The sequence below is a fragment of the Micropterus salmoides genome, unplaced genomic scaffold (assembly GCF_014851395.1).
Source record: "Micropterus salmoides isolate LMB-PRFRI ecotype aquatic unplaced genomic scaffold, ASM1485139v1 Ms_hic_scaffold_21, whole genome shotgun sequence".
Taxonomy (NCBI): Eukaryota; Metazoa; Chordata; class Actinopteri; order Centrarchiformes; family Centrarchidae; genus Micropterus; species Micropterus salmoides.
Window position 1 is genome coordinate 15,244,919 of NW_024041262.1, and position 25,117 is coordinate 15,270,035.

Below are 25,117 nucleotides of genomic sequence, written 5' to 3' on the forward strand. Positions count from 1 at the left end.
GTAAGGGGACACATTCCTATCCAGAGGGGATAACATTCCCTCTCCATTTCCCTCATTGTCTCCAACACTACGTGCTTTTGTCACCACACACAGGGCTTTGGCAACTTCACAAAAATGTGTTGGACAGAAAATTCCCATATAACCCGACTGAATCTGAGTCGCTGCCACACACATAGCTCAAACACAAAAACACACTTCATAATGATTCCGTGTCTCATTTGTCGTGGTTTTTTCAGCCCAACGTTTAATTTGAAAAATACTGAAGGAGACTCTTATTTCACAGGGTTTTATCCTGTGTAGCTGGATTAATTGTTCATTTAACTGGTATATGTCAAATATATGTTAACCCCCCCCATCAAAATACCTCTTAGAACAGGTATGTGTTCAAATTTCAGTTGGCAAAAACGTTTATTTCATTTGCAATCATGTGTAGAGGATATATAAGTTTATTAATTTCACTTATGAGAAAGGTGAACAGTTCCAAATGACTGTGGATTTTGCAGACATGCTTGCTTAGACCAACTTTGCATATTTCATTTTAATCGTATGTACAGTATAAGTATGTCATATTAGAAAAGCTAAAGTTGCTGCCATTTGACTTTTTCTTAATACCTTATTTTTGTATTTTTGACCATGTTTTATCACACGTTTAACTGTGTGACTATTTACTTTCTGCTTGATGGCACAACGTTACAAAAGAGTCCAAGTTGTAAACAAATCCCCAGTTAAACTTTATTATTTATATAAAATGGTTTGGAGGTTAAAATAAAGATGAACACACCAAATATATCCAGCACAATTGTCCATGGCATTGCAAATACAGCATTCAACAATATACTGTTTGAGGTACTAATTCTTACACTGTTTTCACTCTCAAATGAGTGATTTGCAAGAAAATAACCTGTTCAAATTGGGGATTTGTTAACTTTAATTTGTTAATTTGTATGCATGAATGTATGAAATGACTTGTTCTTATGTCATTTATTTGTAGCTTTGGCAATATTGTTGTTATACATTCATGCCAATAAAGCTGAACAGCCTGTCTCGTGTTGTCTCCACATTTCGTAAGTTTCGTACTTAAATTAGAAAGTAAAAATGTTATCATATAAAACTCGTTTTTAATTTTGATTACACAACATCAACATACCTGGAAGGAAATATACAGGTACAGTACGTTTGCCCAAAAAAGCAGTTATATTTTACCCTAATTTATGTCATGCTGTACTAATCTGGCCTCCAAGCAAAACACGTGTTAGCGCACGTGTGTTTCTGTCAAGAATTTGAACACATACCTGTTCTGACAGAAAAATGTCAAAATAAAGGCCACAACCATTTTCCCCTCTCTCTCCGACTAATTCCTGCTCCTGGGTTTCACACATGCTGCAGTCCATTCTTACACACTATCTCACTTTCCCTTTTGTGTTTCAGCATTTTCTAGGTCCAGTTGAAGTCATAGAATATGAGGATGATTAATTCAATAAAAGGCGAAGGGGGCGGGGGAGAGTGGAAGTGTATCAGACAGTCGCCACAAACCACCCGTAGGTCTCCACAGCTTCCACACACACCCACAGGCATTAGTGAACTGACAGCTGTAGCTCAGCTTCACACTGTCAGCTCCACCGCTGCATCAGATGGCATGCTGTGATCAGCCATAGTGTTAAAAAGTCTTTTGTCTCCTCTACGAGTCTAGAAAGTTCAGAAAAAGCAGCCATTTTCCAACATTTCTTTTTGAATGTTAATGATAGTGTTTTTTCATTAGTTTAAGATGATGCCAGACATACAGGTCAAACAGACAAGAAAAAAATACCATAATGTCAAAATTAGTTAGGGCTCCTACAGTAAAAGCTCATTAAGTCTGTGTTTCTGCCTTCGTGTAAAACAATAACAGATCTTCCTCAGCCCACCTGAAGCCATGCAAACTGTATTTATGAAATACTGCTGGCCTAATCTGGGCAATAGAGTGGGACGCTGTAAAAGAAGTCATTTGCAGAGCTGCATAGTCAGCACTTTTGCAAGTACACCAGGCCTATGTAGGCTACAGCTATGCAGAGTAATGTCTTTTGGTCAGCTACTATCATTAGAACTCATGCAGACTATGGTAAAATACTTTAACAAATGATGTATTTACCCACACACCTAAAGTTATTACACGTACAGAGGCAACCAACATAAGATACAAGTTAGTTGTTTCCAATTTCCACATTTAAACATATGACTGATTGGCTCTTATGGCTGTGCACCAGCATGTCTCTAATTGGCTGAATGTCAAAGACAAGGACAGGACAACTAATAAATCAGAATATCAGAAAACAACAGCTTATTGCAGATATGTCAGTATCTGAATATATGTCGGCTGATAAGTAAGAAGAAATTGATCCAGAAATGCCAGAGAAATGTTTAATATAATTTAGAAACAGTGTCGCTGTGACATAGTTTTTGCTTGAGAGATTATTTATTTGAAACTGTGTCAGATCTTGATCATCAATTCTTCTTACCATTATGTGTATATAATATATCATCATCGGTTTAGGCAAAAGGGCTGGTTATAATAACAATTTAAAGGTGCCCTGGGGAGTTTCAACAAACATGCTTCATTTACATTTACATTTACCTATTTGGCAGACGCTTTTATCCAAAGCGACTTACATTTGAGGAACAATATACAAGCATTAATAAATGCTGACTGTATTTCCTTCCTCATAAAACACTTTCAGAGCTTCATTGGAAACCAGCAGTCTTTACATCTATGTTAACTAGCTAGCATTCGTCTTCTTCTGAGCCTTTGCCAGGACATTGCTGTATTTCCTGGCACATTACCAACAAAAATGTAAAGTTGTGGAATAGTTCAAAAACTGCATGCTTACACACATGCATGTGTGTCCCCGTGGGGACCAAGCGCTTTGACCATGTTTAGTAAGTAAAGGTAACTATCAAACCCTACAACAGATAAATGTCTTCATAAACACTACCCTTGTTTAGTTTTACATAACACAAACTAATGATACTTCATTTTACAGGCAGAGGAAAAAAATTAATTCAACCACACATTCAGATTATGCACAAAAAAACAAAGCTTTTGTTCAGAAGAAAATAAGAAACAATGACCAAACTAAACACCAGGCTTACGCCGACTCATGGTTTACTGTGCTGAGGGATTATTAAACAGCTATGCTGTCTACAGAGACATTAACTGATCAGATCCTCGACAGAGGCTCCTGGGTACAGACACACGTATTCGAGTCGAACATGGACTTTTACGCTGCGCAAATCCCTTGTTAAAGGCAAACGAAGTGGATGATTGCCACAACAAAAAAACAAAATGGTGACCCACACTTAAAAACATTGCTCCACAGCCCTAGTGGTCAAAAACTGCACAGGGCTTCTTTAAGGTGATTAATGTATTATTCTCAAGCAAGGAAACAAGGAAGAAATATAATTACTCACAGTGGTGAAATTCCAGTTCAAGCACTTTTTATATATTTTGTTGAGAGAAAAAGTTTAAAGTTCAATGAGGATAAAACATTTTCAGTGTTGTCAGAAAAAACCTCAGATCCAGGCAATTAAGTTTTTCCCAATCTTTCCCCAAGGCCTGAAAGGGTGAAAAAACAGCACAGCAGAATGCTGAACATTAACAATATGAAACATCCATTACGCTTTAATGTAATCTGAAAAAAAACCAAAACATTTTACACAACCTTATTCTACTCTTCTACAATTTCTCAAGCAGAAATAATGGAGGTGGAAATCTATTCTTCTTTATAAAAGTTAGGACACATAACAGAGTTATACAACATTACTGGTAAATTAGATCACATATGGTTTGATTTACAAGAACTGTCCAGGGTGCTGATCAGGTGGCGCACTCTGCAACTGTCACTGCATCAAAGAAATGCAATCTCCTGCAGGCAGGTAACCAGGGATCCGACTAATCAACAGAAACATCTCCCACTGTTAGTGCAGCTGTGTGGTACGCGCTCCTCAGTTTGCTTCCGCTTAGGACTGACCGTACATTACGACAACATGAGCTGTTTATTTAGCCGCCTGTCTATCTAGTTTAGCTGATTGCTTTTCTCTGGCGTGTTCAGTTTGTTGGTACTCCTTCTGCATTAATATAGTTGTTTGTTGTTCTGCCAAGTCCTCCTCTATTCAGTCTACCTACCCCTGCCAGAATAAACAAGCATCAAGACTCCCCTGAGATTCAAGTCCCTCTGCACTCAAACCCTTATCCTCCTCTCATCAGTGCTTCCAAATACAAACGACTTCCAAAGCCAGCTTTGAATAAAATACTTTAAATTAAGCTGTCAAAGGCTCTTGGTTTGTGTCATCAACCACCCCGACAACATCCAGGAGGTTGTACAGATAATACAAATGTTTCTAAAAGGAATAGTTATGTAATAGTACAACTTGGGAAATACCTTTATTTGCTTTCTTTCCTCAAGTTAGATGCAAAGATCGATACCACTCTCATATCTGCGGTTAAAGCAACTATAATCAATATTTTCATATTACAAATGGATCACATGTCTACTTGTAAGTGAAAGAGGTTGTTCATAGTGATGAACCCACAGAGAATTATCACCCAACTCTGCAGTTTTCCTCAGCTCTGCAGAGTGTTTCAGCCGCAGCAGGCAGCTGTCTACAAAAAAAGAATTTTAGAAAAAATTTCTAAGAAACCCACTGTACACTGCCTGCTGAGCGCCACACAGCAGTATATCAGTATTATGTTTACAGCTTCTTTTTGCTGCCCCCAAGTGGCCCAAAAGTCAGGGGAAACAGCTAGCCTGGCTCGAAGGAAAAAATCTGTCCACCTCTGAAGCTCAGTATTAACACATTTTACAGTGAATGACAGCTGTCGCTTTTGCTTTACTACTTGTGTCGGATTTAACAAGATAAGCACTTGCCTGTGTCACCAAGTGCTTGCTCATGGTGGGAATTGTTAAGTGTCTGTAAATAATATCACAGAGTACACTCTATATGAAAAGAGCTATGAGATAACTGTTGTGAATTGGTGCTATATAAATTGAACTGAATAAAATGTGTAATTAATAAACTTTAGAATTACTTGTACTGTATTGTATATGCATATTTTTGAACTTCAGAGAGAGCCAGTCTAGCTGTTTACCCCCATTTCCAGTATTAAACTAAGCTAATCACATCCTTGCTCTTGCTCCATACCTAATACACAGACAGACTAGAACAGACAGAAGTATTCCTTTAATGCTCCAGCTGATTTCATTAAAGGTCTATCTTGATGCCACTAAGGTTACAGCATCATTTCATATCTTATTCATATATTATATCTTATTATTAGATATGTTTTATACAGTATATTAAGTACTTCAAATGTAGGAAATCAAGAAATCATTCTTGCTGATAATTTAATTCAGGTGGATTTGTCCTTATAAAACTGGTATTAACATAATCTTGGGAAAAGGTAGTGCTTACTTGACTCTCTTGACACACACACACACACACACACACACACACACACACACACAGACTGCAAGCCTCAAGGTTTCATGATGTCAACTAATCTATGTTCAGCACTCGAGCAGCAGCTAATGTGTATTGATCTGTGTGCTTTTTTGATCCTCTCTGGGACCTGTAGTATGATGCCCTCAAGGGAAGATTTCTGCTGCTGTAGAAGCAGCACAAAGAAACTTCAGCCCATCTGTCTCTGTCAAGAACAAACTCAAAAAGACACTCAGCCACTAGAGTCCTGAATGTATTTAGCTTTCTCAAATGACAATTTGAGTCTTATTTAAAGCATTTTAGAACTCATTTATTTCAGTTTTTGAAATATTTACGGGGAAAAAAACAACAGGTCCTCATATCTAAACGTTAGACTCCCAAAACGACATATATGACCACTGACTTAATACACTGCGCAGACTACATGCGCTTATGTGTAGGAATATGGAAGTACTACGGTTGAGAAAATGCAGTTGCAAAATCCGCTTTGCTGCTGACCCTGTTCCTGGCAGTTCAATTTCTTAGCTTCTGTGCTGGTACCAAATATGTGTTAGTTGTGTGGCTGTTGCACAACCTTTGCCTTTGAAACAGTGATGCACAACAGTCGGGGAAACAGCAATACCATGCTGAGACTCGGCATGGGGTTGTCATGCTTTTGATGCTTCCAAAAAGCAGTGATTCCTTTTTTTCTCTTGTCTGTCTGGTTGCTCACAACAGCACACTGGTAAGCATGCACAGTCCATACCCATTGCACTGTGCTGCTTTTGACGGATACATCTTTTAGATTTAGTGGCTGATTAAAGAGGTTTGTCCTCCCTAAAAGACTCATGTAATGTTGTCTGAGTTATATCTTTTAAGAGAGCCACGCCATGTTTCTTACAGTAATGTGACACATGACACTGAGCTGCATTAGAGGAGTGGCCAGGTTAGTATATCCTGTCCCTGTAACATATGATCCCTTGAATGAGATCCTTTAAATTAGCTTCATGCACTTAAAAACACAAGTGGGCTTGAGTGCAGCACACACCATGTTACAAAGTGTTACGTTCCCACTGAACACATCATTTGAGAAGCTGAACTGACTGGATGATAAATCCAAATTTATCACACTGTGAATCTCTAAAGGCGTTCAGTGAAAACAGACAGCTCAAATTGGCCAGAATTTGTGACTGGTTAAACTATAATTAACAGACTTACATGTATTGATGTACTGAAAAATACATTTATCATTATAAATTGTGAAGTGACTATATGTATGTACATGACTATATGTATGAATGAATGAATAACCATGCATATGACTATGCCCAGCCTGCATGGGTCTACAAGACAACAGAAATGAATACAAGCCAGAATCAAAATACAGCCCATACATTGTCAAACGTGTTATAAAGATTCCAAAATTAATGACAAAACTTTTAAATCACAACCAAATATTTTACTGTATATTTATAATAATGGAGAAATATGAATGAATACAATTGTCCAACTTGCCTTCCTTTTGAAACCAAGTTATCAAACTTACATCAAAACCAAACAACTTTTATTTTCTATACACTAGAATCATCCGAGGAAGTACAATACAAAAGAAAATAATTATCCAGCACTAAGTGGATGCAGGCGAGGACTCATTCTACACTCGAGACACAAGTAACCAGAACAGATTCACATCATTTTCATACTCATCAAACCTTTCAGTGAACCTCATGGCTTGTGTGGAAGCGTCTGCATTTGTTATGTTTCTCCACTCATATATTCAGATTCTTTCTTTCATTTGTCCCCCGTCTATATATTCCAGACTGTACTGCAAGTTCAGCTTAGAGGAAAAAAAGCTTTTTATGAAATAAAGTTTCTTGATGAGCGACCTTTAATGAGCCCCACTGGGCAGGTTTCTTAATTACGAAATGAACAGAGGCATATTATCTATTCTATGTTAAATATGTAAATCTTGCCAGTGATTTTTTTAATACTCCGGAGATATTTTCTTTTTCCTCATTTTGTCTGAACTCATTATTAAACATCCACTGTTGTATTTTCGGAAACGTCTTTGGTTAGTCAAGCTCAGAGCTGTAAAGTGTCTGATAAGACTGCATGTCGTATCTTTCAGTATTCATGGTTCTGCATGATTCAGAATGAACACAAACACACCTTGAGATGTTTGCACAGAAAATCTGTATTAATCCTCTCTTATGACATTTTTGTCTGCCAACTTCCATCACGGCGCAGTAAAGTTCATTAATTTAAAAAAAATCCTGTTCGTCCCAGTCATGCCCTTCTGAAGAAATAGCGCCTTTTCTGGTATTTCCTCCAGGTCTAAGTCTCTGAAATACATCCGGAGAGGAAAATTTTATCCTGTTGATTAATGTATTTTTCTTACACCACCTTAACACATAAGTAATGCCACCCGCAGAGATGAAGCCTTACTGCTATATACATGCTGTGTAAAATGTGGGGATAACACAACTGTCTGGTACATAACAGAAGAGGAATCAGTCTGTACGTTCAGATGATTATCATAGAGTAATAGAGTCCACTCAGGAGACACACACACACAAACACACACACACTCAGCAGATAATCACTCAGTGTATATGCATAAACACTTTGAGGCACCGTGCAGAGCAGACACTGTGCTGCTGGGTCTCTCTCTGTACAGGTTTAACGCCTGATCTATTTTTGTTTGCCATGTGATTAAAACAAGCCACTGATTGAGCATGAGAGATTGAGAGATCAGATAATATACTGGATTTCTAATAATTGTTGATGAAAATTTTTTAATACAATTGGGGGACTGTTTGTTGTTTATTTGAGGTAATCAATAAGTGTCTTGTTGTTTCTTCTCAGGAGTGGAACTAAAACGTTAAAGTCAAAGGAGCACTCTACCAACTGTACGCATGAAGTTTACTAATTATGTAGGATACTTACTCAACCTGTGAAAGCAGTGTGTGATGTCTTCTGTGGCTTTAAAGGAGCTTAGTCAAGCCTGAAATACCACCACCAAATAAACAATTAATGTATTTAAGGTTATGCCAGCTCGGGGAGACATTGGCTTCAACCAGACCAGAAAGGTACGACAAAATATGCTACTCAATTGATCCAGTGTTTGTTTAGCTTGACCCTTAGGGACTAAAGCAAGTGTTTAACTTTCCGCACCTGCAAGTACGCCACGAACCGCTGGGGTCTGCGTGACAAAAAAGACATCATCAGAAGTTCTACGCGTAGGCTCTGTGCGGACACCCGTGCCCCCCAATTTTTGTGACCATGCAGACGAAGTCCACTAAGCTACCAGGGCACCAACTGATCTGCTGCGCATGTGTGGAACGAGTCCGCCAAGCTGACTCCAGAAAGTAGTATAAATAGAAGTAGTCCGCATCCATGGTTTCCGCAGCTGCCTGTGTACATGTCCGCTCCAAAGAATATTCAAGGCTTAAGTCTGAAAATCTTGAGCTCCTCTGATTTGATTTTATCTTGATTTCTTCTTTTGGTCTCTTGTGAGCCCCCAAACGTTGTGGAAATGCAATCCTAAATCATTGGACTACAGGAAAATGACATAATGATCATACATTCTGCATCTGTTAAGTGCAAAATGTCATTCTTCACCTTGAAAATAATAATAATAATAATAACTTAAGGGCCTGAAGGAGTCGGTAAAGAGGTGTGCTTTGAGATGCTTTTTGAAATAGCTCAAATAGCAGTTAGACAAACGTTTGCTTATGGAACTCGAGGTAACAGGTGGTCGTATATGAAGACTGTGAGATGTGGTTTAAAGCTCTGGGGAAAACTAGTGTGTGAAACTTATTGCACCTTGAGTTAGGAGTCTCTTTGTTACATTTGTGCATCTCATCGTGGAATTAGTATATTTCCCGATGCAGAATTGAACAAATAAATGGATTACAACAAACTGTTGTATTTTGGTATTTATTAAAGAGGTATTATGCTTTTTGGCTTTTTCCCTCTCCTTTATTGAGTTATATCTCTTTTTTGTGCATGTAACAGGTTTGCAAAGTGAAAAAGCCTAAAGTCCAGCCCAAAGGGAGTTCCCATCTCCCACAGAAAGCTCTGCTCTGAACCGCTTTAAAACAGCTCGTTTGTAGTCCAGCCCTTCACTTCTTTTACTTGAGACGTCACAATGAAAGCGTAATAAAGCTCGCCAAGCAGCTAGCGGGGTCAGGCACGCCCTCAAACCAAGCTAGTCTGAGCAGAGGCCCTTTGGCTCCACTCGCCTTTGTTTGGTTTTCCATTGTAGAAATGTTGCACCTGTACCTGCTTCCAGGTACTTTTTTGAGGGATACTAAAATGTAACGTGAAAACACAACAGACTCTTGATTGTTCAGAGAGAATCTTCACTATTCACTGCATCATCATTGCGTGCAACAGAGGCCAGCAACAGAAAGTTTTATATTTTACAGTTTTCGTATGTAATTTCATCACTAAATCCACTTCTGAGAAGTTTTGAGGTGAGAAATCAGCTGCGAATATTGACAGATAGTGATGGCGGAACAAAAATGTGCTTGAATATTTTCGGAGTTGAGGAGCTCCGCAAGTGGCTGCGGGGGAAGGCTGTGCCAACCCGCGGGAGGAGCGTGTGAGTCCGGCCAGCCGCCCGCTCACAGAGCCCTCTGCTCCCGCCGTCATACAGACCGCTGCAGCAACAACGCAGCTGGAAGGTTGTCATAACGCTTATCTGTCTTTACATTCTGAGGAATGTTTAAACTTATTGCCTTAAAAAATAGAAAGCTGTGTGGGTCGCTGGTGTGTGTGTCGCATTGAACATTACGATCTGGGTCACACTACCTTGTTTCTTACGACCCACCCTTCTCTGCTTCTGATTGGCTAGTAGTCCTTACCTGGGAACTGCGTATGTGCAACTCCCAACAAAGATTTTGTACAAGTAAGATGCATCACTCTGTAGCTCAAGAGCAGAGAACACATAGGGTGAAAAGAGGAGCTGTGCAGTATGAGAAAAATATGGTGTTTTTTGAAAATTAAACAATGTAAACCTGTTCTGGTACAACCCCTAAATAAGATTTTGAATCTAAAAATGAGCATAATACCACCTCTTTAAAGGAAGAAAGAAACACGGAAGTGCAAAAAGGATTCAGCTGGATCAGACGTCTACCACGTAGGGCAGTATCAGATGATATCTTGCCCCAAGCACGGGACAAACATAACATATAAAGTTCCCTCACACTGTGGCCTTGAAAACTCCACTTCCAATGGGAACGGAGAGGCATAACAATTTCACAGATGTGCATACACACACACAAACCATGGCATATAGTGGACAGTAAACTGCCAGAGAAGGTGACTATAAGCGCATAATGTTAGTTATATAATTATCAGCATAAATATAAGACAGATTTTCTGCCACCACACATCTGATCTATAGTGTATAGAACCACATTCATGCATAAGGGGCATTATATAGATGAATGCAGTATTTTAATGTCAAAATTTCTATTTTACAGGAGATTATTATTTCTCATTAATTATCTATTCTGTTAAACACATCAAACTCTATCATGTTTATCCTATTCTGACAGCAGTATTTTTTTTACAATGTAATTATGATATGTTAAACAGTAGCACTACATATGAAATGTCAAATAAACAATAGCATGCTTACTAAACTCAAGAGGATAAGTACTTAATTTAGCTCAAAGTCTGATTGAACTTTATTGTGAAATTAAACAGTGTCTCTTCTATGTTAAGATACATGCCACTGGAGTACACTGCGCTTGTTTTCATGCATACTCCTCTGCTTGAATACCAAACAACAGTCTGAAAAGCAGCGTGGAGGAATGAGCGAGAATGGTGCTGCCAATCGCATCAAGAGTCAAAGAGACTTTGCACAATTTGCTTGTCAACAATGTAACAACAGATTTAGATTTTCCATAACCCCCCCCCACACACACACACACACACACAAACACACACACATTTTCCATAAGTTTGATTTAAATCACTGATGAAAACAGCTGGACAGGTCTTTGGCGGGAATGTTCAGGTTACGATATTGTTGTTTGACCGGTTCACTAAACTGGTACTGAAATGTGTTTACTGAAAGTGTTGAATCAGCCACTTACAAAGGGTTATCAGGCTCTGACTTGAGTGTTTAAAGATTGTTTCATTTAGAGTGGGACTAGAAACAGAATACCAGGCTTTATTTCAGTGAAATATTCTACGTGATGTTTCTAATACAGTGGGCACAGAGGGAGAGCGCTGCCAGTGCGCAGGGTTTTGCCTGAAATCAGCAGTAATGCTGCAGGATTCCTTAAAATTAATGACAGAGTGAACAGACTGACATCTGGGCATCTCCCCTTCACATTAAACCTCCCAGTTCCTGTTGTGATTTTATATGCTGTCTGAGCAGCCTTATGTTTCTGTTCTGCAGCCCTAATTCTGAGGTTCAAACCCAGACAATACACGAACCTCTGATCCATTTGTCTTTTTTAGTGGAAGCAAACATTTTGATGAATGTAATTAATCCAGTCCCTGGCTGCGACATGGGTTTGTTTGTGATCAGTGAATCCATTTTCACCATTGTGGTGGACTGAAGCCATTTCCTAACAAAAGTATAGAAAACATAAAACCAGAACACACTAGAACAGTAAAAATTACAGTATATCACAAAGCAGTAGAAATAGGGTCACCAACATCCAGCCATCTCAATAATGGCTAAGGTGTTGCAGGTTGAATGGAGTGGTCATAGCTACGTCTTGCATTATAGATAAGGGACAGAGAGGGTCTTAAGTGGATGGATAAACCCCTTGAGTGCCCTCTGTGTGTGTTTTTGTGTCTAAACAAAGTGCGCTACAACATGTAATTACTTTTTTCCAGTAACGTAATGTAACATTTTTTTAGACCACTATAAAACATGATGAATGACATTCTGTTTCATTTAACCTCCTTTTTCTTCACAAATGTTAGCATTAGCAAGGGAGCTATTGCTAGCTGGAGACACGTCTTAGCAAACATGAAGAGTTTTGTTTTGGGTTTTTTGTGGGACTTTTGTTCTGAGTTTGTTATGTCTGTTGTCTTTTTTCACAGCCTAACTATTTCTATTCTAAGATTTGAAATATTATCAAAGGAATAATAAGGTTTTTTGAATTTCATGAAAATAAGGTTAAGCAGAAGCAAACACAGTGCCTTATCACCTCTACATTTCTGACAGATAAAACGAACAGTCTGAATGGACAGAAAAATACAGAAATTATTTTCTGTATGGATGATTGGCTCTGAGAGTACATGGAGTTTCTATCAATGTAACAAGCATGTTATACTCCACAGCTAAATTATACTGGACAAAATGGAACTCTTGGTATAAATAAATATATGAAAGATATGATATGATTTAGAGAGATGGTTATTTCTACATTGTAACACCACCAACACCCCACTTGCCCACTCTAAATGTGTATTACTGTACCTGTATTGTGTGAATGTGTGTCTATACATTATGTGCTGTGGTATATGTCAGGTTTGGTTGCTTATTGTCTGCTAAAAACTGAAAATTAAAACATGACACACATGACACAAGATGGTGACAAAACAGTATCCAAATCTCTGTATCTAAATGAAAATGTAAATGACACTGTTAGAACGTGGAAGATGAAGATGCTTAAACTTCCTGGTAGAGTTTAAATAAATAACTGAATATGTTTAAAACAAGAAGAATTTTAAATTATAAAATAAATACACTTGTCTGTATTTTGATGACACCAAAGAGCCTCATGCAAAAGTCATATCTAAAAGTTAGCCTTACAGTGTGCATGTTCATCCAGACTTGCTGTCTCTCTTGCTTAGTTACACATGCACCAGTAGCTGAGAGACAGATCGGGCATCCCCTGGGAATGAGAATGGAGACGCATCTAGGCCATTGATTTTCTATGTACCCTTGGACTTCTAATGGGGCTGCATGAGCAGAGGACAATCAGACCTGGATGACTGGGGCACTGGCTCACGTCATGAAAACCTCCTGACACTTATTTGGTCTACACTCAGCCTGCTTTCTCCCATACATGATTCTGAGCACTTAAATCCCAGCACTCCACTTTGACACCATATCCCACTGCCTGTCTTTATATATTTTCCCACTCCTCCAATCTCTCAGAGCACTTACTTATATGCTTATGGACACTCATACATACACACAAACATGCACAGCCCGGCACATGTTTAGTAGAAAAACCCAGTTCCCCCGCTATCTGCACTTCCCCCGCTATCTGCACTTCTATCCAAAAAAGCCTCTGATACGCTCCAACACTTTTTTCTCCACTTGTTTCTGTCATGGAGCCAGGTGCCACTCACACACAGATACTCGCTCACAACACATCTAGGTAGTGCTTTAAAGGAGCCGACATGTAATTGGGGTCATAAAAGCTGCTCATGAATGAGTGATGGATTGTTAAAGCAATCTCAGCCACAGACTCCATCGACCCGGGATGGATGGATAGATGCAACAGGGTCTTTAAACGGCTTCCAGCACCAGCAATGTTTGCACAGCATGTGACAGAAAGAGCAGCATATGCAAACTGAGTGTGTGCGCAAGCGAGCATCCGTGTGTTTAAAAGCTGAGATGTTCCTATTGACTTGTCAGGCCCTCAAGGAAGTATCACACAATTCAGGTAGCATGCCTATGAACAGGAAGCTGCCTGGAGACAGAGTTCAAGGGGGAAAAAACCTCAGTACATTCCTCTGTTGCTCACTGTTTCAAGGTGTGACACTACAGGTTGTTTTGTCGGCTCTTACCTGACACTCTCACATGCTCAGCTGTGAAACCTGAATGTTTTGGAGGCGTGTGTTTTCGTGGCAAGAGTATCCTGCAGGCAACAACAACAACAACCACTGCTTCTTGTCGTCAGCCAGCCAATGAGGGAAATAAATTAAACAGAAATGTAATTTGTATTTGCAGCAACAGCCAAATGCACTGGTTCTTTGTGACTCCAACCAAGATAACTGACAACTGACCTTCAAACTCTAATGTTCAAACCCTGTTATGTATGTTATCGCATCATGAACACAGTTGTTGTGGAGAACTTGCTAATCATTATGTAATTACAGATTGTTTTGGTGACTTTTGGCAGTGGAAACAAGCTATAAACACAACATTGATGTATTATCACCTGAGGTTGATATGGTAAACATAGTATATGGTAAACAGCTGCCTATTTACAAAACATGGCAACATTAGCATTTGTTTGTTTTAGCTCTGTTTAGCTCTCCTGATTCAAACATCTGCCTCTTTAGACGCTTAATGCTCCACTTTGTTCAAATCCACAGTTAAAATCTACAGTTTCTCATAACTTGTGAATCAGTTAAAAGCTACAGCATACCCACCGGCTCGTCATCCATTTAGAAATAACCTCACACTATGGCTCCCTTTCCGCACATTTTAAAATACTCAATCATTTCATTGTACAATATGCTCTGCACAAAAAATTGTTATTCCACCTATATACCTTCATGCTTGACAAGTCATTTACATGCGCACTCAAAGTTAGAAGGTGAGTCAGGACAAAGTTTAAGTTTAATAGTATTATATAATATGTAATTACCTTGGATTCAGGAAAAAAAGTGATTTTAGGGCATATTCATAATTACTACCAGATGATTAATTAAGAATGTAAAGGTCACCCCTGGAGTCTATGTATTAATCTAATTTATGACCTTTTTAAGCCTTACATTGGCAAATTGGTTGATAATTGAACCGATGGTTGTGAATAGCAAATTTCTTTGGGCTAAATTCAGAACCGCTCTGATTCTAACAAAGACAGAGGGCAATCAATGCAGGAGGAAAGCATATGGTTAAATAAATAAATAAGATCACACCGGGAGACTTAACAGAACCAGCGGCACACGGTCGGCCGCAAATCACCTCATTCTTGCATGCTGGATAAAGATCATTTGTTGCTACGTTGCAGGATGGTCAGCTTGAAACAGATCAATCGACGGCGAAATTATACTCTGCAGCAAGTCTTTTCTTTTTTTTTGTCACAGAGGAAATGAGAAAAGGACTGAGTGAAATTTGGAGGACAGACATGAAGACAGATTGAGAGAGAGACGAAGAAAGCGCAAAGGTAAGCTTATCAAGTGCAAGAGTGCTGAGAGGGCAGTGCCCCAGCACAGAGGGACTCCTGACCTTGACTTGTTGGAAACTGAGAGAGAAGAAGAGCCTGGTGATGGGTTGGCAGCCAGAGTGGATATTAGAAAGAATGAATGTGAGAGAGGAAAAGGAAAAAGTGCAGAGAAGGGCAAATCGAGAAATGAAAACTGAAATCAGATTTGAGTTTTTCATCATTTGGAGACCAAAGATCCCTCACTACACAACTGCTGTGTCATTATAAGCAACAATGCTTGAAATCTGAGACTAATTTGTTTTTTGTTCTTTGGTGAGTCTGCCTTTTTAAGGCTCCACAAGGCCCATCGCACATTAAAAGATTGCAGAAGCTTCTTACAAAGGAGAATTTGACTTATTACTTTAGCAATTTATTTTGAGCAAAAAATAAATGTTTCCCAACAGGCTTTTGATTTCAAATACACTTATTTTTCATCAGCATCAGCACCATACAACACAGAGCAGTACAGAAGGGAAACTTAAATGCAAATACAAAGTAAAGCAGTTCGATTTATGGTTTTTAGGAAGAAGTAATCTCAATCACCACTCACATCTTAGATTTGTGTGATTTGTGTGTTATGATCAAAAGCTCCAGAATAGCTTCCAAATGGACCTTGAGGTGAGGCTGGTGTGTCAAATGCTGTTTCCAAGGCCAAGGCAGCACTTTGAATATCGACTTGCACTGTTCTGATCTTAATCTTGCCACCGTGTCACATACAACACAGCATGAAGATGGCGGAAAGATTGACAGAAGAATAGAGGCTAACAGAGACATGCACAGAACAGGCCTGAGGGGGAAATTAGGTTTGGCAGGAAGTAAGTAAAAAGAGAAATCAAGTTTCACCTCTGATGCAGGGAGTCTCAAAACAAGTGTGTAAGGATGTGGAGGAAAGAGGCAAGAAGTTGACGAGGCAGTGGGTGGTGTAGTGAGATGAAGAATGAAGGAGACAGGGGGCAAGTGTTTGGTCACACAGCAAGTGCCTGATTAATTAAATCCACTGTTTGGTTATGCGCAATGAGAGGGCAGCTCAGAGGCTCGTTCTGGCACCTTGCCTAACACTCTCTCCTCAGTAAGACTGAACAACACTCAGCTGGCTCTTCTCATCTTATCTGTTATCCACACAGAAGCTTGGGCCTTATATCTTTGAATCTGTGATGAATTTGTGCTCTTTTATTATCTGTATTTGTGTCCTTTGGTGCACTGAAACCACTAACAACAAGTCTGCCTTGTTTAAAAGCACCTCCTTAATGAATTTGACATTCAGTTGGTCTGCCAGCAATATGAATCCAGCTTTCTCAATTTAATTATATATGTCTCAACATTAAATGTTATGATACTTGGTGATGAGAACACAACAGCTTTTTCTATAATTCTTGCTCAATGTCTGACATTCAACCACAGCCTCACTCCCACTGGTTACTCTTTCAAACTGCACACACTGCCTGGCTGTGTCTTAAGCATGTCTGCACATGCCTGTGAATACACACGCCAGTATAAGTACATACATACTCAAACAAAACTGTGCTTGCATAAGAAATAGCAAATGTAAGTAAGAACGGAAGTTAAAATCTCAAGGGTATTACAGCCACTGTTACAGCAGCACACACACAAAACCATGCTTGTAAGCATGTCAAGTGACTGTAATTCCACTATTCATTCATTTGTAAGAATAGACAGGTACCAGGGGGAATTGTGGTAATACTGATGTACCGTAGGTGCCAATGCTCCTGTCTCCTGAGACAGACCCAGAATAACTAGCAGGGACGCTGAAAGGCAACGCGCTCGTCTCCTCTCTAGTGCCTATAAAGAGCTGGAGAAAGCCAGCTCAGGTCAGACATGGATCACCTTCTATAATAACGATCATTCAAAGTCTAGTTTTTGATAGAAATACAATAAATATTAAATAATAGAAATAGTTTGTTACTTTGGGAAATGCGCTTATTTGCTTTTCTTTCAGAGAGTTAACTGAGATGTTTGACACTTGTGCATACAGTAAAAAGTACAGCCAAAAGCTAGTTAGCTTAGCCAAAAGGAAACGGTAAAATAGCTACCCTGGCTCTGTCTAAAGAAAATCCAGCTACCAGCTACTCTAAGGGTGTTTTCAGACAGAAAGTGAAGCAAATTTTCACCTTGCATTATTTGACGACTAAGACCTTTATTGTCTAAGTCGACTTAGCCGCTAGCTAGCATTCAATGGACACCTGTATAGGCAAGATGTACTAACTATATCTGTGGGAGTGTGCCTTTGTGTTTGCGATACGCTCTATTCTTTCTGTTCTTGTCTCTGTATGTTTAGGAAGTAGATTCAAAAAGCAATGGGATACACTTCAATGTGCTGCTCAGGTTAAAACATCTTCAACTCACAGAAACACGGAGTAAAGCTTACTGTACTATTTTTGGCTATATCTTGTGTCATGTAAAAACAACTACCACAAATTGTCTTTTACACTTGAGATTTTTTGTTATAATATTTAACAACAATATAACATGATAATTTCTGAGGTGCTGATTGGCAGATCTGTAACTTTAGGACAGAGCCAGGTTAGCTGTATCCCCTTGTTTCCAGTCTTTATGCTAAGCTAAGCTAACTGGCTGAGTATATTTTTCCAAAATCATAAACTACTCCTTTGAACCTTGGCACCAAGGTCCTTTCTTTACCATTATCTCTACAACTTTCAGTACAATTAGCATACTTTCTAAGATATAGTGAATGGTTATAAAAACAGTAACAACTCACTTACTACTGCCCTATAGATTAATAATAATAATAATAATAATAATAATAATAATAATAATAATAATAAACCCTTATTAAATCCTTATTAAAAGTAAAACCTAGTTTTCTTTCACAGTAGCACACGCTCAGATAGAAATAGATTTTTGTTAAACTTATTTACAAAGACGGTTTAGTGAAGCTTTTGCTAAGAAGAGAGCTTACATCTTAAAAGTTACAGATATTCACACCTGTGATCACTATGTCAACTATGTTCAATCTCTATTGTACACAATGAGATTCCATCAGTATGGAATGATAAAGTCCTGAATGGCACATGCTTCACACAAAAAGAGGAACTGGACTGTTTTGCGTGGTGGAGTAAATTACTCCAATGGATCTGGAATCCACAACACAACTAAGTGGGGGAAAGGTATATGTGTGTGTGTGTGTGTGTGTGTGTGTGTGTTTGTGTGTGTGTGTGTGTGTGTTCGTGTGTGTGTGAGAGAGAGAGAAACAACCAGCAATTTCAGAGGGTGTTGTTGATTAAACACAGTGACGTGGCCTCACCCACTGCAAACCAAGAGGCAACACCAGCCTCAGCAGCTGCAGCTCTTAATCTCCAGCTTGTCTAGCTGGTCTGTCTGTATGTCTGCCTGGGTGTAGGTTAATGGAACGCTGCGCATTTAAGCTGCTCTCTGTGGCTGTGTGAGAACAAGTTTTCAGGTGCTGTTATGTGTGGAAATGAAATGTCAAAGTCCCAGGTAGAAAGGTAGCTCACATCCAGCGAATGAAACAATCTGCCTGTTCCTCCAACTCTATTGAAGCAGCTGTTTTAGTGAGCTGCAAAACACTAACTTTGTGAGCCTAAAGAAATCTACATTATGACATCAGTCCTCACATATTAAAATTAAATTCACAGTTTTGCACAGCTGCCCCAAAGCCATATCAGCATTACCAGTGGACAACTCTATTCAAAAAAACTCAAACTAACGAAAGCAATGTGCCATGGTTTTGTTCATGGTGCCAAATTGTCACAAAGTAATGCATGCATCCAATTTTACAGTGTTCATAAGTGAGGAATATGCTGTGACAGTTGTTTATTTTCTCAGAGTTGATATAACTCTGAAGCAGCTAATGGTGACTCTACATCTAAGACAATTAAACTGGTTAAAAATATTTTAAAAATGTCACTCAGTAGGCTACTCCCAACAGATTATCCTGACACACTCTGGCTATGGTTGCTAATGTTCTTGGCCCACAGCCTGGATGTTGTTGAAGGCTCCAAGGAATCAGCTGTGTGCCAATCTGGAGCGCTGTTACAGTAACTTCTTCATGGTGGTGGTGATGATGCGGCTAGCCTCTCATCACATTGGCATGATAATTTCTGCCGCACAAAGGATAAAACCAAACCCAAACTCGTCTCACCTGAAGTGTCCCACATGTTGAGCTCGATCCTCTGTTTGTCGATCTCGAAGCTGGCTGTGTAATTCTCAAACACCGTGGGAACATAATTCTGAAAGGAGACATATGCGGCTAAAATTAGATCAAAGCTCAGAGGCCGTGTTGTGTACGTTCTGAGATCTAATTTAAATCAAGATAATGTAACACAGTAATTATTTCAGTCAGCTGTAGTGCAGATGATAGCACACTCATGAACATCAGAGACATATGAGTGTGTGTGTGTGTGTGTGTGTGTGTGTGTGTGGATAACAGATGAGGCCAATTCTGAGCTTTGACCTATTTCCAAATTTAGGTCAACAAGCTTTGATTTCATTAGTCTCAAGAGTTCAAGAGTTGCAACTGAAAAAACAAACTCTCCAAGTAATTTAGTCCATCACAACTGGTCTTCTTTTGGGCAACATCCCTGTATTGTAGCCTATTATTTACTGTGCTCCGACATACAGTAAGCACAGGCCAAACCGCAACATATAGGCCTATGTGAGGAAAATGACATGTGCTTGTACTTATTAATTGGAAATCTCAATTGATATTGTCCAAAATGTCTGCTGCTCACTGAACAGTGTGTGTTAGGCGCATTGTTGAATACTTAATTGTAACTGATAACTTCTGATTGATTATCTTATGTGTTGTATTATTTGTATGCCTTATAGATTAACTCGTCCAGCAGATTATTTTGTGAATAGCTTTGTCTTGATCAATATCATTAGACACTCCCATAGTCCCATATGAAAACATTATAATGGCTCATTCTTCGTCAGTCAGAACGTGGAAACACACAACCTAGACAGACGGGTGGTGATTCAGTGTGTTGCTTAGAGCCACTCACTGTTGCGGTAGATGCGGTCAAACTACTGATGTTTTACTATTTACAGACACGACTTCTCCCACACAGACCGGCAGTAACAGCTGCTGAAGCGCGCGCGATGCGCAAAAGCGCACAGAGCCCGTATTTCTGTAGCAAATGTGCACTGAAGGTGCACGAATCTGAAGCCTGAAAGAGTCTTGATTTAATCTAGTTGTGTTTTTTTTTTTTTTTTACATTTTAATAAGCCGCAAAGATTAAGCAAAATGCTATTATAAAAAAGATAAGCTTTTGGGCAGCATTCCGGTCTGATTTATGGTACGTTAATAAGAAACGAGCAACTCCTCATTAAATAAATACATATAAATAATTAACGCGTCATCAGTCAGTTCCCATAATTTAGGTGGAGCAGATTTTCGAGTTTTACTGGAGATTCCAGGCTGGATGGAGACTCGGTCGTGCCATATGGTTTCAGGGACTTTACGCGTGTGCTACACTCATCGCTCATGTGTTTATCTTTCTGAAATACTGTCTCTTACCTCTGGGTACGAGTCTTTGGCAAAGACGTGAAGGAGAGCCGTCTTGCCACACTGCGCGTCGCCGACCACCACTATCTTACAGCGAAGTAATCCCTTGCTCTCCATCGTGTTCCGAGTCTCACTGAGTGCTCCTGTTTCGGTGCCTCCTTGTCATTTAGCTCCGAACAAAGTAGAGTGTCGAAGAGCAGCTTTAAATGTAGTAAATGTTTCTCTCTATATATTTCTGTGAAGAAGAAAATCACTTCACATCCAAAACGGACAAAAACTTAAGCACCACAGTCTGATTTAGTTTCGGCTACATACTCTGCGCAATGCTGAGCTCCTCTGCTCCACCAGTGTAGAGAGGCGCACTGACAACACCTGCCAAGGAGTGTCTCTAACAGCTGGTTTCCTGTGATATCTTTCAGAATAAAGGTTTGCGAAGAACTAAACTTTATGTATCAAGATGGATACACCATGGGCGACATGGTAGATTAGAGGTTTCGCCCAATGCCTGCTATGTTATAAAAAACCTTTTAAACATATATTGAGGTTGCCTGATTGCAACAAAACAATCAATAGCAGAAAGGGTGGTGTGGCATAATAACCAACGCTAACCACAGAGCCAGGATTAAAGATAAAGTGTCTTTAAGAAACAGACTAACATGCTTTCAGGATTCAATAACTCTTCAGCTAGGTAGATTAGGTAGATAAGATAAATAACGTAACATTTATGTTGTATGTTATTACTTTGAAACCAAAACCCCAGTAGCCTACTTCCGGTCTTTGTAAATTAATTTAGGCCTACCACTTTTCGTAAGTCATCCTAAATTACAATGAATTTAAAAATGAACACAACAGAGAAAATCTGAGTGAAACCTTTAAGAAATTCTTGTAAAGTGTAGATCCCAGTGCTTTCATTACGGTCGCACAGTACAATGGGCTAGTCATCAATACTTCGTACATACAATGAGTTTTCCACACTTCGTTTTTCAAGCTGTCAAACTCTCTATACAGTGGACAGCTTTTAAAACTCCGTCATGTGATGTGACCCTGCACAGAATCTTGGATCCTGGCCAACTCATTCAACTAGGACTATTATTCACTTTATTATAGGCTACTGTCACAGACGGTGTAATACAGAGAAAACTGACTCTGCACAGTAGAACTAACGTCATGAAGTATTTTAGCTCCATCTTCTGGACAAACCGAAGTATTTTCCACAAGCTACATTGTAAGTGTAGGTGTAGTATGTCATTCAGTTGTTTATTTTATTATTTTACTTGATAATATACTTGATACTTGATACCACACACACAAAGCAAATTATTCAATTCCTTGCCCCTTTCACCTTTTTATTATTAAGTTAAATGTTTCTGCAATACTGTGTGTAAAATTAATCAGAACTAATTTATATAATAATCTGACTGTAATATTCCTGGCAATGTCAACAATATAATAATATATATAGTGCTGTATTCAAAATGTACTTAAAGTGTCAGAAGAAGAAGTACTCATTATGCAGCAGAATGGCTCCTCAGTCCTGTCCATGGCATAACAGTATACATATTATTGCATTGTACATTTAAGCATAATTTTAATTTGAGGCAGGACTAGATAGTTTAAATACTTAATATTCTTTTGGTTTGTTTAAGTCAAAACAATTCATCATATTTCATAGGACATCACAGATTTTGTGTGTAAAATCTTAATCTGCAAAGTAACCAGTGACTTAATGGCAGATAATAGCAGTGGAGTAAAAAGTAGAGTAAAAATATTATACACTGGAGGTGAAGTATAACGTAGCAGGAAATGGAAATAGTACCTCACCATTGTGCTTAAGTACAGTACTTACGTTTGTAAATGTGATAAAAAGGTAAATGGTGTCTAGGTTATTATAGCTGGAAGCTTTGAGGTGGTAATGTGGCAGACAGCAGCTGTAATGGGGTATAAAACCTCTGTTCACCAATAAGTGGTCACATTCAAAAACATCCTGAGAGAGAGTAAGAGAGAGAGTAAGAGAGCATATCATATGTGGCTTGAATATGTAAAGGATGTGAGAACACTTAAATTTCCATCAGACGAGAGTTATTTACCTTTTTTTCCTAACAACATGTTTTAGCAGCTGTGTGATGAGTGTGTTTGTGTGTTTACCAGAGTACATATGTATGCAGATGTACTCCTCTCTTTGAGTCTCTGTGCCAAATTCCTCTGAACTTGAAGAGGGGTGAAAGAAATTTAAAATGGCAAATTCTGACCTTACATGTGTCTTGATATAAAAAAAAAAACCCCATTCTCTATCTTTCTCACCATCATCCTTCCACTTCCTGTCTGACAGACTCAACCACCAAAACAAAATGTGAAAGCAGCTTCAGTTGCAGGGTGCAAGAATCTTTATGCACAGACTGTGTGTGGGCACATGTTGGGTGACTGAAACAGGTCACTGCCATTATGAAGGAAAGGACCTTAGCTATAAATATATCACTTGAGTGAGTCCTAACAACAATTTTCCAGGTGTGTCAGACTGTAAAGGCATTAAATACATCAAAATTCAACATACTTTTCTATTAGAATAATGGATTGCAATGTCTGCGATGGACTGGCGACCTGTCCAGGGTGTACCTCGCCTTTCGCCCAATGTCAGATGGGATAGGCTCCAGCCCCCAGCAAACCTGTACACAGGATAAGCGGTTGACGATGGATGGATGGAATGCAATGTCAGATTACATACTTTTGTGACTCTTATTCTAAAATGAAACTCTTGTATTTAATTATTTTGGGGGGAGTGAGGTTTATTTATCACGAATAACAAATAAATGTCACAGACTTAAATGGGCACATAAAGGGGGTAAACCCACCAAAATCCACTAAATACACATTATATATAACTTTTTAGACTTTAAATTGTTTTCTTATGATGGTAAACAACTGGAAACAATAATAATTTATCAGTATATACCAGATTATCATAATTTTAAATAACCTGTGAGCACTGAGTGGGAGATGAACTATATGCATTTCCTCCAGCAGCTGTGACCTTAAATAATCCCATTTCTTCCTCCCAGTGCTCCAGTGTCCAGGGTTTGAAGCTCCCCGAAACGCTCTGACTCTCATTTGGCCAACAAAACGGATCGGTCAGTTTTTCAGCTACGTCAAGCATCCCACAAACAGGTAGAGACACCCCGGAAGTTACAAGATTTGGAATTTAAATAAAATATTTTTTTATTATTATTATTATTATTCTTTTATGTTATAAAATCCCATCCGTGTTGATAATTCCAATATAATGCATGATACATTTTTGAGTACATCTGTAACTAGACAGAAACACGATCCACACAAGTATATGAAAATGAAAATTGGATCATTGCATTTTCATTTTTACTCAAATAACACACATGTGGAAAAGTATAATGCTCTTGTTGAATTACATTTTAAAATTTGCATGATAATTTGAATAAACTGCCATGAAAACTACCACTGAGTAGGCTAATTCTATGTCAATAAGCTACCTATGTGACATCTAATTTGATGTGAGGCTGACATCTGGTTATGCAGAATTTATGTGGCAGATTCAGATTAAACGTACTAAATAAATCTGATTTCTTAATTATATTATTGTTGAAAAGTAAATACACTAATAATATTAATAATAACTTTATTTGTAGCACTTTTCAATACAGGTGACAAAATGCTTTATAGTCAATGTAAAACATAATCAAGTTGACCTAAAATGAGCTAAAATAAGATAAGGACATACAGTGGTTTATAATAATCAATTTCTAGACACACAAAATCAAAATAAAATAAAATAAAAATTGGCTTCACACAGTAAAAAGCTTTTTTGTGTAAAACTAGCCCAGATTTCTGGGGTCAGGATGACCTCATGGCATTACTAAGACTGATATTGCTTATTTTGACAAATCATATCATATTGCAATTAAGTCACAGGCCAAAAGAATTTACGAACTCGCAAGAAGTTGACGTATTTTATTGTGAAAATCCAAACCGGAACTAATGTTTTAAATGT

The 25,117-nt window shown here is 38.6% G+C and overlaps 1 protein-coding gene across 1 annotated transcript in view; it reads right to left on the reverse strand.

The window, feature by feature from the left end:
- Positions 1-21,448, reverse strand: part of LOC119916474 (rho-related GTP-binding protein RhoN-like) — a 29,470-nt gene extending 8,022 nt beyond the window's left edge. Inside the window, exons 1-2 of the mRNA XM_038736506.1 lie at positions 21,109-21,448; positions 19,732-19,819 (exon numbers count right to left, since the gene is read on the reverse strand). Of these exons, the coding sequence (XP_038592434.1) occupies positions 19,732-19,819; positions 21,109-21,213 (193 nt within the window). The 5' untranslated portion in view covers positions 21,214-21,448. The remainder of the gene's footprint in view (positions 1-19,731; positions 19,820-21,108) is intronic.
- Positions 21,449-25,117: the final 3,669 nt, after the last annotated feature.